This window comes from Lithobates pipiens, unplaced genomic scaffold, assembly GCF_037356315.1.
Source record: "Lithobates pipiens isolate NorthernLeopardFrog02 unplaced genomic scaffold, aLitPip1_a1.2 Scaffold_23, whole genome shotgun sequence".
Classification (NCBI taxonomy): domain Eukaryota; kingdom Metazoa; phylum Chordata; class Amphibia; order Anura; family Ranidae; genus Lithobates; species Lithobates pipiens.
The window spans coordinates 283,398,597-283,417,284 of NW_027507785.1; the positions used below are offsets into that span (position 1 = coordinate 283,398,597).

The 18,688-nt window shown below is 39.8% G+C and overlaps 1 protein-coding gene across 7 annotated transcripts in view; it reads right to left on the reverse strand.

Annotated features, from left to right (window-relative positions):
- Positions 1 to 18,688, reverse strand: part of ELAVL4 (ELAV like RNA binding protein 4) — a 151,871-nt gene that overhangs the window by 25,024 nt on the left and 108,159 nt on the right. For 5 of the 7 annotated variants that reach the window (XM_077450271.1, XM_077450270.1, XM_077450269.1 and 2 more), the window contains exon 3: positions 17,097 to 17,183. The exons of the other annotated variants lie outside the window; for them this stretch is intronic. In XM_077450271.1, the coding sequence (XP_077306397.1) occupies positions 17,097 to 17,183 (87 nt within the window). The remainder of the gene's footprint in view (positions 1 to 17,096; positions 17,184 to 18,688) is intronic. 7 annotated transcript variants of the gene reach the window in all.

The window sequence follows — 18,688 nt, forward strand, 5'->3', positions numbered from 1 at the left end:
ATCCTGGTGTTAAAAGAGAAGTATGGGCAAAGATTTTTTGGCCATAGGTAAAAGGTCTCATAATAGTTTTGTTTATAGAATTACGCCAGAGCCCATTTAGTTAAAACCTGTGAACATACCTAAAGGAGGGGCAGAGCAGAGTTATGGCCTTATCAGCATGCTGCTGTTCTTTTACTGTCCATTCACAGGCTCCGTGGGTTCTAGATGATGTGTTATCTAAAATGATCCTCTCAGGATATAAATATAGGAGTTGACATTGTTGACCTGTTTTTAAAAGTGCAAGCTCCAGGGCTGTAATCTTCACCTTTGCGTCACTATAAAGTAAGTCACTAAGGTATGCTTGTTATCCTAATGCTGATTTTAGTTCAGAGTAGTTAGGGTAGTGAGTAGATGGCAGCCTGGGAGTGTGTGTCTTAAAAAAACAGCTAGTAGTGGTAGCCTCCATATTTTTACCCTGATAGCCTGCGGAGAGGTCTATGGACTGGCCGTGCTTCCTGCAAGTCTGGATCACAAGACTGGCTGGATATAGTTTCCATCTATGTACAGTATGCCAGCTGTGTATATGTGAGCAAACTAAACCCCTGTTTTTAATGCATACTGTTAGACAGGTCAATTCAGTTGTTTAGCAGGCTGGTCTGTAAGCTGAGCCAGGAATTGCTTTGGTTTTGTTTTGCATGTGGTGCCCTTCCATGTGCTCCTTGCTGCAAAGGCCAGTTATAGGTGGACCATTTGTTTGTACTGTTGAATTATTGGTGAGGGGACATACTGGACACCTTTGCTGCCATGGTGCTATGAGCTGGGTGTCCAGTGAGCCCCTGTGCCTTTGAGAGGTGGGCTCCCTCCAGGCTCCCCTGCCCTCTGCCTATGCCTTATATTGCATGCGCTTCCACTGTTGAGGCTCTCAAAGTTTAGAGTTAGGACTACAGATACTGGGGTGCCATGAAGTGGCTCTGTAGCTTACGTATGTATTTGCAAAAGTGTACAAACTAAACCCCTGTTTTAACACATACTGTTAGGACAATTCAGTTGGTTAGCAGGCCGGTTGGTCTGGGAATTTTCTTTGGGTGTGTTTTGCATGTATTGCCCTTCCATGTGCTCCTTGCTGCAAAGGCCAGTTATGGATGAAGGCAGTGGTCATTTGTTTGTTTCAACGGTGTATTTAGTTGTTTGCCAGAAGTTCAGCTTTAAAGTAAAAGTAAAGTTTCCTGTATGTAAGTTTACAAAAGTACTGAATCCAGCTACTATGTGAAGCACAAGCCCCATAAAGTAAACAAAAATTACCTTTAACTCCACTAACTAAGCCAAATTCTCCTTCATTTGTGTCTCACATGCCCCCCTCCCAAACACCGCATCTCACATTGGAAGGGTTTCTTTAACAGATGCAGTGATGTAAATTTAGTAAACAGTAGGCAGGACTAGGTGTGACCAGGTATTGCTTGACAAGCTACAGGCTTGTGAATCTGCAGTGAAAATGTTGATAGCCACACCCTTGCAAATATTTTTTTTTTATTCAATGGAAGTTGAACCCTACACAACAGAGTCGACTATGCTTTGAATTCAGGATTAGTGCAGAATTGTTACTTTACAGGGAAAATACGTGAAAACTGTAAGATTTACTTATAATTAAAGCGGAACTGTAGTCTGCTCACATAATTTGTAATCATTCTTAAGCTTCCCTCCAACCACTTTTGCATATTATTTTATATATACTGTGATTCTGTATTTGCCAAATATGCTGCAGAAATCTCCTTCTACTAAGTCTGACATCCATTTTAACTGTGGGCAGCTGAAGCTGCTGCCTGTTCACTTCCTGGATCTACACAGAGGCACACCTCCAGCTCTGCAGCCCTGCAGCTTTCATTGGCCATCTTATGACTCATCCTTCCTCCCTTCCTGGCAAACTGAGCTGTACATGATGTCATAAGCCTAGGATTTTTACCAGACAAGAAAGAGGAAGTGGGCTGTATAAGGTATTTAGTGGCAGAAAAAAAAATGTTTTACTATCCAAAGCTAAAACAACAAGGGCGGAAATGTTAATAGATGCAAAGTTGAAAAAATGACTGAAGGTCTGCTTTTAGTTATACAGCAGTTTTTTTTTATGGGAGTCCATAGTTCTACTTTAAGTTAACTCCCAAAAATCTTGCATACTTAAAAAATTTAAAAATTACATTTCATAGAATGGTGCACAAAAATTCAAACTTGGAGAAAAGCTGCATGCAGTGCAAGCGACAAGCATGGGGAATGATGCTCGCTAAAAATACATGTCATTTCCATAAATAAGAGAATCTTGTGACAGTCAGATTGACATAAATCTGAATATTCTTATACATATGACTAATTTAAATTGCACTTATTGTTGTTGACTGCTATGTGCAGCTATAACATTGACTATTTATTAAAAGTAAAGTAAGTAAGAAAAAAAACAAAAAAACACAAAGTAATTTGAATATAATAGAAGTTGCAAGTGGGATTAGGACAGGAAGTAGAAGAAATTAGCAATTAAATGCAATTTCACACTATAAAGTACTATATAAGCCATATAATGGATAGTCTATCTGGAAAGCTGTTATTTGGGAGGGAGGTTTAGATACAAACATATAACTCCAACAAAAAGAGATATCCTATTTAATCTTTTGAAATGATTGTACACTACTATACTAATATCTGGGGTTCCTAAACAAATAATTATTTTAAACCCACTGAACTTCTAGCACACTTCATATAGGTCTGTTATTAAATGAACTATGTTAATGATGAGTGTGATAAAATCTAGTATTCTAGTATACTACACAATCTTGCATGGTTATACTTATCAACACAACACTGGAAATGGCCATAATACAACTGGACACCACTATTATACAATTGCAATAACAAGATAAATCACTATGACCCCTCACATGGGCCAACCATTGGCCATGATCATAAAACAATATCTAATATACAGTATAAAGAGATAAAGCGCTACACCTCTAACCATGACTTGATCACTGGCAATGGTCATATTACAATTGTAATACACAGTAAAAAGACATAGTGGTTATTTACTAAAACTGGAAAGTGCAAAACCTGGTCAAGCTCTGCACAGAAACCAATCAGCTTCCAGATTTATTTGTCGAAGCTTAATTGAACAAGGTGAAGTTAGAAGCTAATTGGTTTAGGTTTGGGTTTTAGGGCCACCTGGAAGATCTTCGCTGTGTCTTTTAATGAACAAAAAGAACATAGATCAACGTAAAGTCCTTTTCTCTGCATTCACCGAAGGCCACAGCAGAGCTCTTGGTGGTACTATAACCTCAGGCCCAGAGATTAAAGATCTCCAGTGTGTTTTTCAATGGACGGAAGAGAAAATACACTGAGCAAAATTATAAACGCAACACTTTTGTGTTTGCCCCCATTTATCATGAGCTGAACACAAAGAGCTAAAACTTTTTCTATGCACACAAAAGGCCTATTTCTCTCAAATATTTTTCACAAATCTGTCTAAATCTGTGTTAGTGAGCACTTCTCCTTTGCCAAGATAATCCATCCACCTGACAGGTGTGACATATCAAGATGCTGATTAGATGCTGATTGCACAGGTGTGCCTTAGGCTGGCCACAATAGAAGGGCACTATAAAATGTGCAGTTTTACTGTATGGGGGGGGTTAGGGGGTCTGAAAACCAGTCAGTATCTGGTGTGACCACCATTTGCCTCATGCAGTGCAGCGCATCTCCTTCACATAGAGTTTATCAGGTTGTTGATTGTGGCCTGTGGAATGTTGGTCTATTCCTCTTCAATGGCTGTGCGAAGTTGCGGGATATTGGCAGGAACTGGATCACACTGTCGGATACGCCAATCCAGAGCATCCCAAACAAGCTCAATGGGTTTTCAGCTTCCAGGAATTGTGTACAGATCCTTGCAACATGGGGCCGTGCAATATTATACTGCAACATGAGGTGATGGCACAACAATGGGCCTCGGGATCTCATCACGATATCTCAAAATATTCAAAATGCCATCAATAAAATGCACCTGTGTTCATTGTCCATAGCATATGCCTGCCCATACCATAACCCCACCACCACCATGGGCCACTCGATCCACAACGTTAACATCAGGAAACCGCTCACCCACACAAGGCCAACACCTCATGTTGCAGCATGATAATGCACGGCCCCATGTTGCAAGGATCTGTACACAATTACTGGAAGCTGAAAACATCCCAGTTCTTGCATGGCCAGCATACTCACCGGACATGTCACCCATTGAACATGTTTGGGATGCTCTGGATCTGCATATAAGACAGTGTGTTCCAGTTCCTGCCAATGTCCAGCAACTTCACACAGCCATTGAAGAGGAATGGACTAACATTCCACAGGCCACAATCAACAAACTGATCAACTTTATGCAAAGGAGATATGCTGCACTGCGTGAGGCAAATGATGGTGGTCACACCAGATAATGACTGTTTTTTGGAACCCCCGACCCCCTCCCCCCAATACAGTAAAACTGCACATTTTAGAGTGCCCTTTTATTGTGGCCAGCCTAAGGCACAGCTGTGCAATAATCATGCTGTCTAATCAGCATCTTGATATGCTACACCTGTGAGGTGGATGGATTATCTCAGCAAAGGAGAAGTGCTCACTAAGGTGTCCATTTCTGAAACTGTGATCAGCGGTGATCACAATGATCACCGCTGATCACAGTCAATTAACGGTTTATGAAACACAGATGATCGGGAGGAAAACATGTTCTTCACCGCTCATCTCCACACACAGAGAAGCTGTCTATGACTGACACAGAAACGGATAGTTTATGAAGCTGTGATCCCAGCACTTCACTGGCGATCTGTGTCAGAATTCACACTCCCTGATTCACCAGCTCAGAGGTGGAGAATTGGGGAGTGAAGAGAGAATCTGGGGGAAGGAGGAACATTTTTGACCTCCTTCCTCGGTCAGACCACCCCTAACCATGTCCCCCTGCCATGTCTATGTATATATTTATATATATAATATGTGTGTGTGTGTATATATATATATATATATATATATATATATATATATATATATAATGTATGTGTATGTATATATAGTGTAGGGGGAGACAAGTATTTTATTACTAGGTGGGCAGACTCCTCTGGGAATATCTGTGTACTTAGCAGTGATAATTTATCACTGATTAATAAACGGACATCTCAGTGTTTCAGTGAATTTCTGGTAGTGTAATCTCATAAAGTCTCATGAGATTCCAGTATCAGGGGCCGTTCTCCACTGTTCAAAGCGTTTGTAGATCGCTTCACTCCTCCAAAGGAGAAGAGATCTACGGTACAAAGCTTCATAAACTGGCATCCAGAGGAGAACGACCTCCTCTGTGAATGCAGGAGAATAAAGCAGTGACATTTTTTCACTGCTTCATAAACAGACACCTGACACAGATTTAGACAGATTTGTGAACAATATTTGAGAGAAATTGGCCTTTTGTTTACATAGAAAAAGTTGTAGATCTTTGCGTTCAGCTCATAATAAATAGAGGCAAACACAAAATTATTGCGTTTATAATTTTGCTCAGTGTATAATCCTGGCATACTCTAAGATATAAAATAACTCTAAGATCTAAAGATATAAAACACTACAGAAAGACTATGATGTCATCACAGAACCCAAACATGACCTCACAACATGACCTGACCACTGGATATGATTATGATTCAATTATAATTCTATTATGATATATAGCATAAAGAAAAGTACTGCACCTCCCAACATGACCTGGCCACTGGCTATGGTCCTAACAAATCCAGCATATTCTTTACAGACCAGAAACACTACGGCCTGATCAAGGGGTCATCAAAGGGTATGGGTATAGTACAATTCTCTTTAATACATTACAGGCATAGCTGTATTTACCTCCTACAAGACCTAGCCACTGGATATCTATTACACATACACAGAATGCTAGAACGTCCAATAATTTAACCATCAGACATGATCTCACAAGGTGTGCACATTTATTATGGCAAATAACCTTCTTCATACTTATCAGCGAATGAATAAATATATTAAAAATAACTCCAATCAGACAGATTCACTCTCGCCACCCTGCCAATAGCTAGGAAGCATTTTGCTGTGCCACAGAAGTGCTGTAGTATTGTGCATGCCCTGTACCTACTCAGCAAAGGCACTGGCTATACCAGTGATGGCGAACCTTGACACCCCAGATGTTTTGGAACTACATTTCCCTTGATGCTCCACTACACTGCAGAGTGCATGAGAATCATGGGAAATGTTGTTCCAAAACATCTGGGGTGCCAAGGTTCGCCATCACTGGGCTATACCATTATTATCTATATTATGCAGAGCCTGTGAGTTCATGACACTATTTAGTTCTGGGCAAGCCAGATAGCGTGGAAATGAAAATCCAAGGTCCAATATTAGCATTTTTAATTGGCTAGAAGCCATTTTACATGTTGCAAAAAAAATGCAGTTGTGCTATAAATGTTATTACTCTCCAAAGGGAGAAGGAACAAGATACCTCTGCATAAGATAGGATTATGTAGAGATCTACTACCCTTTAAAGGTATAAAAAAATCAACAAAACCCTTCTTGACCCCCTGGACAATGATTACAAAATCTATTGGCCTCTGTACTCGCATGAAGCACTATAAATTCCAACAAGACGGGACTTCTAGACATGGTCAACATATGGGATGTGTAATTTAAATTAGGCACTATCCAGTACCCTATTAAGCACCACTTAAGGTGCAACACAACAATATTAATTCAGCCTTAAAAAAACGACATGCACCAGCCTAACTTACGAAAGGTGTATCATCTGGCTTATACTGGCAGAGAATGCTGCAACTTTAGTTGCCTAAAGTAGATGTGAAAAAACCTAACTGGATGACATTTAGTTGTATAAACAACTACCTTTATTTTAAAGGAAATTATTTTTATTATTTATTTAGCACTCCAAAAATGGCTGAATGGCATTATGCAGGGCAGGTATCCTGATGCTGCAAGCAGTAGAACATGCCTGTTGTGGTTTAAAATGGTCACTTGTAGTCTCAAATGGAAGCAAAGAGTGACAACACAGGAGAACAGCCTGGAAACGGGGGGGAGAATATACTTCATGTCACCAGTTATTATTTTAATGAAAGCTGTGTGTATTAAAAACATTGAAAATGACTTTTGGAACTTACGTTAACGATGTAAAGCTTATATGAGATTTTAGTGATTGGGTTTTATATATGCATTAACTACATATTGGACCCATCGTTTGATCGAGTGTAGTGTCAGCTCTGTAGTGCTTGTCAGCTGTATGTACACAGTGCTGTAAGCATGCAGTGCATATTGCTCATTGGCCATTACTGGATTTGTGCTGCACAAATGGAAGCTGCTCTCATGAATAATTCAAGCTGTATGTGATGCAGGAGGAGGCAGCAGCAGATGTGTATAGAGAAGAGTCAGCAGTGTAATTCTAAGGTTAAAATAATGCAATCCACAGGGATCAAAAGGTAAAAATAACCACACTCTAGTGCAGAGACAGCAGACTCCGTGCCATTCTGCTGCTCCCATGTTTTCTGCTGATAACACACAGTCCTTGCACAATGTCACCAGCAGGCTGGCAGCTCCGAGAGCTCAGCTCATCACACCGATAAAAGCAAATACAAGCAAATGTGACGTGTGCACACTTCAATTATTTTCCTAATCTAGCTGTAAGACGCATTTGTCTCATCCCTGGGGACCACAGGACAAAGATGAAGATGAAGGCTGCTAAAACATGGGATTTATTTAATAACTCAGTGCAAGGGCTGTTTGGTACAATAACCAATGCAGAGGAACAAGATACTTCTAATCACTTTGGTACCCTAGGCTAGACAATTAAATTGCCCCCACCTTTCCCCATGCTGCTACCAAACATAATCAGATCGTCACCACCATTAATACCTTATAGTTTTGCATTTTTGATATAGTATCTGCTTATCTCTTCATGCAGATCTCCTTAGTCCTTTAGCTTCCTCTAACATTGTTTTATATATGTGTATTTTGAGGATCCATTGTCTACCCGCATCTGCTATATCATTATCCATCCTTGTATACTATACCTCCAGCTTCTGCCCACACACCCTACTGCAATTTCAGTCCTGTTCTAAATGCCTCCCACATGTATAAACTATATCTCAGACTCCAATTCTGTCTGTTTTACACTGAACTGCAAATCATTTTTTAAACTGGACAAAACTGTATAATTTGTGGTTACATAATAAAGTGCTTGATCACTTGAGCCACAGTGACTTAATGGTTAACACTTCTACTTGTAGCACTAGGGTCAACAATCTGAATCTCAGTCCTGGATGCTATCTGCATGGAATTTGCATCTTCTCCCTGTGCTTGCATAGATATTCTCCCACACGCCAAAAACATGTTGGTAAGGTGGTAGTAAATTGGTAGGTAAGGTGGTAGTGGCTGGTAGCTAAATTGCCCCTATTATGGGTATGCATGTGGGATAGGGACCTTAGATTATAAGCTCTTTGAGGGCAGGGACTGATATGAATCCACAGTATCTAAAATTGTTGTAGCTATATAAATATCTGTAATAAATAATAATAAAGCACACACATTTTTTTTTATTTGCATTCAAGTCCACTTTACTTTATAAAGTGTCTGCCTTTAATGCCTTCATACATAGACCCAACTTTCATATATATTGTGCTTGGCTGCTTTGTACTTGCCCATGTGAGACATCGCTAAATGTGGATGGATGCATTTCATGCCATGTAAGAGTGAAAGTCCTTAGTACAAAGCAGCTGTATGTCGGAAAGAAAAATCATTCTGTGGGTGGGAAATGAAAGGTGGACAAAGTGAAGGAGACGATTAAAGCACACGATACAAAAAGTTTACAAATGATTTAGTAGAATATTGGCCAGCACGCAAATGGGCTACCATCAATGTCCATCTCTCTTGCGCTACATTTAGTCAAGTTACCACTATAAGAAGGAGTGGCAGTTGGACATATTAGCAGTATTAATGGGCTCCCCAGCTGCAGGGGACCTTCAGTAACCAAGTGGGACTTAATGGGGATCTCAATATACATCTATCTCACACCCCAATTAGTCAAGCTTACCACTATAAGAAAGAGTGGTATGGACATGTTAGAGGAAATAATGAGTTCCCCAGCTCCAGATGCCCTTCAGTTAACCTGGTAGGGATCTCAGTGTCCATCTCTCTTGCACCCCACTTAGTCAAGTTACCACTATAAGAAAGAGTGGACATGTTAGCAGTAATAATGGGCTCCTCTGGTGAACTTCATTAACCCAGTGGAATTCAATGGGGATGTCAATATCTATCTCTCTTGCACCCCTTTTAGTCATGTTTACCACTATAAGAAAGAAGAAAATAGTCTGTGAGTGTGAAATGAAAGATGGATACTTTGTAAAGAACAACAGACTGCTTTAAAGTAAAATACAAGGTGCAAAAAACTTACACACAATTTAGTACATTATTGGCTGGCCCCTGAATGGGTCACCATCAATGTCCATCTCTCTTGCACTCCATTTAGTCAAGTTATCACTATAAGAAAGAGTGGCTGTTGGACATATTAGCAGTATTAATGTGCTCCCCGGCTGCAGGTGACCTTCAGTAACCCAGTGGGACTTAATGGGGATCTCAATATACAGGCATACCCCACTTTTAAGTACACAATGGGAATTATTTACTAAAGTTAGACAATGCAAAATCAGGCTCCCTTTTGCATAGAAACCAATGAGCTTCTAGATTATTACCAAAGCTTAATCGAACAAGCTGGGGTAGAAGCTCATTGGTTTCTATGGAGAAGTGAGCCTGATTTTGCACTTTCCAGCTTTAGTAAATAAACCCCATTGTGTACTTAAAAGTGGGGTATGTCTGTACATCTATCTCACACCCCAATTAATCAAGTTTACCACTATAAGAAAGAGTTTCAGTTGGACATGTTAGAGAAAATAATGGGCTCTCCAGCTCCTGGTGCCCTTCAGTTAACCTATTGGGTTTTAATGGGGATTTCAGTGTACATTTTTCTTGCACCCCACTTAGTCACATTACCACTATAAGCCCTTGTACACACGGTCGGAGAATTCGTCAGAATGTGTCCTATCGGACCGTGTTGTCGGATAATATCCGTCTGACCCAATTTTCCAACTTGTTGGAAATATTTTCCGACCAACTGGTTCGATCGGACATACTCCGATCATGTGTAGAGAATTTTGATCGGACCAAGTGCCACGCATGCTCAGATCAAATTCCTAAAGCAAAGCTATTGGCTACTAGCCTGAACGTAGTCCCATCGTAACGAAATTACGTCATCACGTTCTGAATGATTGGATTTTTCGACAACTTAGTCCGACCGTGTGTATGCAACAATTTCGGACAAGATCCGACGGGCAAAATCCGACGGACAAAATCTGATGGATTTGGTTGTCGAAATCTCCGACCGTGTGTACAGGGGCTAAGAAAGAGTGGCAGTTGGACATGTTATCAGTAATAATGGGCTCCCCTGGTGACCTTTAGTAACCTATTGGAATTCAATGGGGATCTCAACATCTATCTCTCTTGCACCCCTTTTAGTCACGTTTACCACTATAAAGAAAAAAAGCAGTCTGTGGGTGGGAAATGAAAGGGGCATATTTTGTAGAGTAAAGTAGACTGCATCAAGGTAAAATATAAGGTGCAAAAAGCTTACACATGATTTAGTACATTATTGGCTGGCCCCTGAATGGATTACCATCAATGTCCATGTCTCTTGTACTTCATTTAGTCAAGTTACCACAATAAGAAAGAGTGGCAGTTGGACATATTAGCAGTATTAAAGAATATGTAAACCCAACATTTCATATTCCTGATATGTACCATGTACTTGTTTGAAAATGTATCCTGTTCTCTTTGTATTGCTTCCTTTTTGTGAAAGCCCTGGTGTTTCTGCCAGTCCCTTTGCTTTCCTATTAGCCCTTGTACACGCGGTTGGACATTCTGACAACCAAATCCGTTGGATTTTGTCCGAAACTGTTGCATACACATGGTCGGACAAAGTTGTCGGAAAAATCGATTGTACATAACGTGATGACATTATTTCGTTACGACGGCACTACGATCAGGCTAGTAGCCAATAGCTTTGGTCTAGGAATTTTATTCTGAGCATGCATGGCACTTTGTCCATCGGAGTAGGCTACACATGATTGGAGTATGTCCAATCGGAGCATTTTGTCTGAAAATTTTACGGACAAGTTGGAAAACTTGGTCCGTCGGATACTCCGATTGAAACAGTCCGATGGAGACCACACACAGTCGGATTATCCGACAAAACGGCCCGATACGACACATTCCATCGGAATCTCCGACCGTGTGTACAAGGGCTTAAAAACTGACAAAACTAGGCAAGAGAACGCACAATGGTCGGTTAACTAGCTATGCTAGGAATGCAGCCTGCTCTCCTCCAACGATCAGACTTGTCCCCTAGCTGTTATGCAGCTGAAAACAGAGGGTATGTGATAATAAAAAAAAAGGGGAAGCAAAGGTATTTATAATGTTTTTTATATCTATGCACAAATGTTTGGTCTTTCATTTCTATTTTAAACTGAATGGGATTTTAACAAGGTGAGGGTTTACAATCACCTAAATGGGCTCCCCTGCTGCAGATGACCTTCAGTAATCCAGTAGGATTTATTGGGGATCTCAATAACCATCTTTTCCACACCCCAGTTAGTCAAGTTTACCACTATAAGAAAGAGTGGCAGTTATACATGTTAGAATTAATAATGAGCTCTCTGAGCCCAGGTGATCTTCAATGACCTGGTACCATTCAATGGAGATCTTGCTTTTGAGGCTGCTCACCTATGATGTCAGCAACCTAATTAGAGATCAGAATTCTTCTTTATAGGGTACTATCCTTCCTTATAAGGACAGTGATGTCAGTGGGCTAGCCTTATAATTTATTTATTGCAAACTTGAGAATACTACTAACATTACATAGACATTCCAGGCTATTATCAGTGTAATATACTTTGAAAGCATTTATTTGTATTATACTGTATCTTGAAATATCCTTTCTTCGCTGTGTCCATTCGGGGTCTCTCTCAAGTCAAAACAGTACCTACTATGCTGTAGGGAGAGCTAGCAACAACAGAGAAACAGTGATTAATTATTTGAAGGAACAGTGTTCCCATAAGAATGCAGATGTTCGCAGGTCGAATTAATACTGTTTCCTGGTTATTTATGGTTTTGAAAGGAAAATGTGCTCCAAATAAATATGTTATGGTCAATAAATGTCATGGTATATTATTGAAGAATGTATTGAGAATGTAAGAATATGTGTTATATGCACCATCTAATGAAAAGGTCATTAAATGAGATATCAGTTACAAGCCTAGCTAGGAGCTTTTCTTGTCTCAAAGCTTATCGCGTTCAGAGGATCTCAGAATCAAACTACCTAGAGACCTTGCTAGTTCTCATTCTATATCGTACAATTACTGGCTGCAGGCACAGCTTCCGTACCGGTGATTTGAAAAGCTTTAATCTAGAACCCCAGATAACACATTTTTTGTTTAGAGGGGAAGATATAGTGGGGAAAGTTATATCTACTGTTGGGGTTTTATTGTCTGATGTATACCCACTGAGGGGATTTAACCTCATCACTACCCATTCTAGTGACACTAAAGAAACTGTTGTAGGCTGATTCTTATATCTACAATGCATTTGTCCACATATTCTACTGGAGAATCGCCAATTGGCTGGTGACCCATGTCACTGGCTCCTTATTTATTAACTCAAAAGAATATATGGAAAATATATTGTATATGTAGAATCCACAAGACGTTCTGAAATGACCCACTCCATAGGTGTATGACTAAAAATCAGTCAGCCCCATGGCAAAACTCGAGCAACAGAAAATGGGGTTCTTGGCAACTTCTCTCTGCAGCAGTGGCATCTTGCATTGGCGGTCAGTGGTCTATATTGCAGACTTAGTAATTGCCCCATTATCACTGATGGTAATATCAGTGGCCTATGTTGCACCCATATAACAGCAACTATTACCCAAAAATTCCTACAGGTGACTAGTAGCATAAGAATGATGCCATAATACATTCAAGTATAGTACATACCAATAGGTCAACAGATGTAACAGATGAACAGATGTAAACCTCAATAGTACGAAACTCTGATGATTTCAAAGGATATGGGGGGTTATTTATGAAAGGCAAATCCACTTTGCACTGCAAGTGCATTTGAAAGTGCATTCGCTGTAAATCTGAAATGAAGGGAAGCTCTGCTTATTTTTATTATTGATTATTTATCATCCAATCATGTACAAGCAAAAATGCTGTTTTTTATTTTCCTTGCATGTCCCCCTCGGATCTACAGTGACTGCACTTGCAGTGCAAAGTGGATTTGCCTTTCGTAAATAACCCCCACTGTGTTGATTTGTAGACTTTATACATATCTGTGAAATTGTCATATACCAACTGTAAGCTAAACCCACATCATATACATTTGTAGTGTAACAAAAGCAGCAGCAATGATTGTGAATACAGACAGCATAGATTCTGTGCTTGTACAATTGGATATGCCCAACACATACATTGGGTGACCACTAGAAGAAAGTAGATGTCAATACAGAAAGAAAAAAAATTGAATGGTACATTGATAAAATCAATGAAATGTATTATTATATACAACATTATATGTGAGCATGCTTACATGAGGGGAGAGAACAAGGATGACATATACAGTATATAGTACAAAGGAAGTGTTGGTGGGTCCTGGACCAGGCTATTACTCTGAACTGCAGTCTAGTCTTAATTGGGGTTCAGGACTTGGTTGCGCCATCTAGCATGAGTGTCTGGATCACAAGACTGGCTAAGCATAATTGTAAATTCTTTGGCAGATAAAACAGTTTGTCTTAGTTTTTATATATACATACCAAAAGCATTGGGATGCCTGCCTTTACAGGCACATGCACTTTAGTCTTTAAACCGTAGGGTTAAATATTGAGTTGGCCCACATTTTGCAGCTACAATAGCTTCATCTCTTCTGAGAAGACTGTCCACAAGGTTTAGGAGTTTGTCTATGGGAATGTTTGACCATTCTTCCAGAAATGTAATTGTGAGGTCAGGCACTGATGTGGACAAAAAGGCCTGGCTTGCAGTCTTCCCAGAAGAACTGAAGCTGTTATAGCGACAAGGGGTGGGTCAATTCAATATTGAACCCTACGGACTATGACTGGGATGCCATTAAAGTTCATGTGTGTGTGTCCCAATACTTTTGGTAATATAGGGTGTAAATATATATTACATTTAGTCTACTTTAAATTAAGTATTTCTTTTTAGCAGTACTCCCCTCTCTGTCTAGTCAGAATCTGATCTTATGTATAAATTTGCTTGAGGCTAACACAGCTCAAACGAATTATGAGATGTGTGTTCGCATCTGAAGGTGTGCAGGGGATACCCTTTTGCAATCATTCAAACAGAGAAATTAATAGGCCCAGAAGAATCAAAGAGCATGATTTTAAAGCCTAGCTTCCAGCCTTCGTTTATTTCACCCAAACTAGTGAAGGGATCATGTCTATTACCATACATAGACATCTTAGGAAAAATCCTGAATATTTTTTTTGTTCCCACCTAATTAGTTGTTGAATTTGCAATGATGGAGGCTGTCTTAACCCCAATAGCTATTAGGTAGCCTTTTCTATAGATATGAAAATACAGCAATTTTCTGTAATATTATACCGGCTTGGAGTCTCATTCTGGAGTCCACTCAGTAGAAACTGTTATTAATTATTTCCTGTTGCAGTAAGTGTAATTGTGAAATGCAGTTATCTAGCACAGACAGGAAGAGGACCTAACAGGCAAGTGAACCGGTAGATAGTTAAACCAATCAAGGACATCTGCACAGGATATTTTCTAATCATCTGTTCTATCCTGTCTTGAACTATGCTCTTGTGTTGAAGCATCAGCGCCAGACAATTAAAGGAAAAACGCCTCTTTAAAAAAAAAATCTTGTCTTTTTTAAAGGCAGAAGGAGATTTAGCCTCCTGCATGTTGAAAATTGCAGTGTGCTTTCTCCATGCTGGGCTAATAAAGGCTACACCAACCAATGTGAATCATTCTCCCCATGTCGTGAGTGTGGGGTAGAGCAAACATTTTTAGGATGTACTACCAATGTTTTCAAAAAAATTGTTCTCTCCCCTACATAATGGTTACATTTTCATAAGCACATATACATATCATAAAACAACTGTCTTTATTATATAGTTTGCCTACAGTACTAGCACCATAATATTTTTAACGCCAGCATAAAATGTAACCTTTAAAAGTAAGCAGCATGTCTAAGAGCAGACATTACAAGATGCCTGTCTACCTTTATTAATCAGAAAACCCTTTTCTGTGCTCTTCTCTGATTTAGTTTTACTTTGTCAATGGGCCTGACTTTCCTTGACTAAGCTCCATCCATCTTGCCAGTGAGCGTGCCATTGCGGACCACTGAGGCACTGTAATAGTAGCCAGACCCCCGTAACAGCGTGGTGTTAAAACAGCAAAAAACAATTCTTGGGTAATAAATGTGTTATAATGTCTGCTGTTAGTCATGACTGTTACTTTAAACTTTAAAATGGAGCACAGGTTCTCTTTAAGTATTATGCCCAGGAAATCAGTGCTTCAACATATACAATAAGTATGTGGAAACTGCTTTGCTACCTTTGGACCTCCAATCACTGATCTTACTAAGCCATTGGCGGTAAGTGGTTCTCTGCAAAACCACTCCGGATTCATATGACTAATCGCTGCTTTTGAAAACACACCAGTTAGAGGAAAAGTTTAGCAGAGCGATGGCCGCGGCATGTAAACCTGCTATTAGGTATTAAGGCCATTGATTGGGGGTGCACAGGCAGAAGAACAATTTGTACATGGCTATATTTTCAGATGTGGGGGGGCTAAGCCCTTACTGGGTCTATTCTTGAGGGGCTCAAGCACTGGCCCTTAGGATCAAGTCCACTTTAAACTATTTAAAACACACTATAATTTATCAGTAAACTCAAAATTGTGAAAGAGGAAAATGTGGAAGATGAACATGGTCTTCCGCCATCTTAGGCCATCATTTGAACAGCTCAACTTAATTTTGTTATAGCACTTTAAAAGCAAAAGTGGTGATGCTTAACTATAAGAGGTTATAAGGCTTTACGCTATCCTTCAAAATACCCTAAAACAATTGAAATACGCTCACAAACATGGCATTGACCTATGTTGCCTACTCATATTCTGTCCAGGAAATCAATGCTTCAACATATACAATAAATATGTGGAAATTGCTTTGCTGCCTTCGGACCTCCAATCACTGACCTTATTAGCAGTAGGCAGTTCTCTGCAAAATCACTCTGTAGTCATGTGACTAATCAGTGCTTTCGAAAACGCACCAGTTAGAGTAGAAGTTTAGCAGAGCGATGGCCGCCACATGTAAATGTGTTATTAGCTATTAAGCTCAGTGATTGAGGGTGCACAGGCAGAAGAACAATTTGTACATGGCTATAACTTGAAGTGTGTGTTTGCTGGGCCCTAACTGGGTCTATTCTGGAGGGGCTCAAGCACTGGCCCTTAGGATCAAGTCCACTCTAAACTATTTAAAGCACACTATTATTTAGCAGTGAACTCAAAATTGTGAAGGCGTAAAATGTGGAAGATGAGCATGGTCTTCCACCGTTCTAGGCCATCACTGGAAGAACTCAACTTAAATATACAGCACCTTAAAAACAAAAGTGGTGATGCTCAAATATAAGAGGTAGACTTAATTAGTAGGGTAGGTGAAGCTTCATTTTATTCTTCAAAATACCGTATAACAATTGAAATACACACCTAGTATGTCAAGTGAGGCTTTATGTTATCATATGTTATCCTTCAAAATACCTAAAACAATTGAAATACACATACAAACATGGCATTGACCTATGTTCCCCACTCATATCCCTTACAACACATTCCATTCTTTATGGCTACAGGTGCTCTTTAAGTCCCAGGAACCTGCACCGCTTGATAATTTGCAGAAACTTCTAGCATTGACCTTTATTATACTTAAAAGCAGTAACAAACACTACTGACCTTTCCCAAAGATAGGGCCCTCTTCAGTAAGGGGTTTCCATTTTGTGCCAGTGGCAAAATTCTTGAAGTGTTCCTCCAATTGTGTGCCTATGGCAAAAATCCTTAGTGAATAGGGCCCAATAATAGTTATAGTTTCTGTATGTTAATCACATTTCACATATGAACATTCTGAAAAGCGGAGCACAAATATCGTACAGGCACAGGATGCAAAATCTGAGAATAAAAGCCATACAATATGTTGCACAGGTGTGTAATCCTAATGGCATATGTTTATAACCACCACAGCTATTTTAATATTTTAATACATGGGGGAAAAAAGGGGAAACTGCTAATGTACTAACAGAACATGGGAGGCACCAATGGGCATGCAAAATTCTGTGCAAGCATTGACTTTTTCTAAAACTTTCTATCACTCTTCTATCCCACCCACTCATGTGGCAGTTTTTAGTCCTGAAAATTGGCTGTTTGGGTACTGAGTCCTACATTACGGGAAGGTAGAGGAGCAAATACATTTACCAAACCTGGAAATATTGGCATTTTCAGCAGGGCACTAGCAGGCAGCAGGGTTCTACTGTACAGAGAAGTGGGAGAGGTTTATGGTTCATAGGCAGAGGTGGTCTTTTTTTGTACAGCTCATCTCCAGCTGTAAAGCTCGTCTCCAGGCACAGATCTTTTTTTAGTTTTGGATAAGGTGGTAACGAGTTTCAGCTACTGTTGGGTTTGCTGTTGTGTGTCCCCACTGGAGACACTAAAATATTGCTCCCTGTCCTGGTGTCCATCAGAACAACAGAGATGCTGGGAACTTTTAGAATTGCAAGTGTGGTTAGATGAAGGAAAACGTCAAACAAGCTCAATGTCTCTGATAAGGCAGCTCCCACACAGTAAAGCTTCTCTAAATGGCTCCCATTGGTATTTCAAACCACAGAAATACAGAAAAGAGCACCAGACCAAAACCAGACAAAAAAGAGTCCAAAATAATTTTAATTGTTGGTAAAAAAAAAAGTAATCTAAAAACAACCAATGCATTTCAGGGACAACACCAATTCCCCTTAATCAGGGCTCAACACAGGGCCCTGCTGTCAAGTTGTTACTCCATGTGGGAAGTTCAATACTCTGAAGTGGATCTGAAAAGTCACTGTACTCTCCAAGTCCATCCATGTTTTGTCCTGAATGGAACCCTGGTGAAGAGGGGAGGTGGTGTTGCCCCCAAAACACGTTGAATGTTTTAGGACTTTTGTACCAACAATTATAATTATCTTGGATTCTTGGATTATCATGGAATGACCACCAGGTAAGCAAATGACAGGAAAACTTTACAATGAGGTCACAAAATGGCAATAGAACTTGAAAGATGTTTTAATCCTTCCCCATTGTATTTTTTTTTTTTAAAAACATGTTTTGGCTGGAGTTGGGCTTTAATGAGAAAGGCTTTAATCCTTTCAGACAAGCAGCATTTTCTAAGATAGGATCCTCTCACCTGTCAGGAATGAAGGCATGAAATTACTGGCATTAAAGATCTCATTTCATCTTAGCCTTGCTAAAAATAAACTACCAATCAACAGAACACTTTTACCGTAGTTGCCAGGATTTTA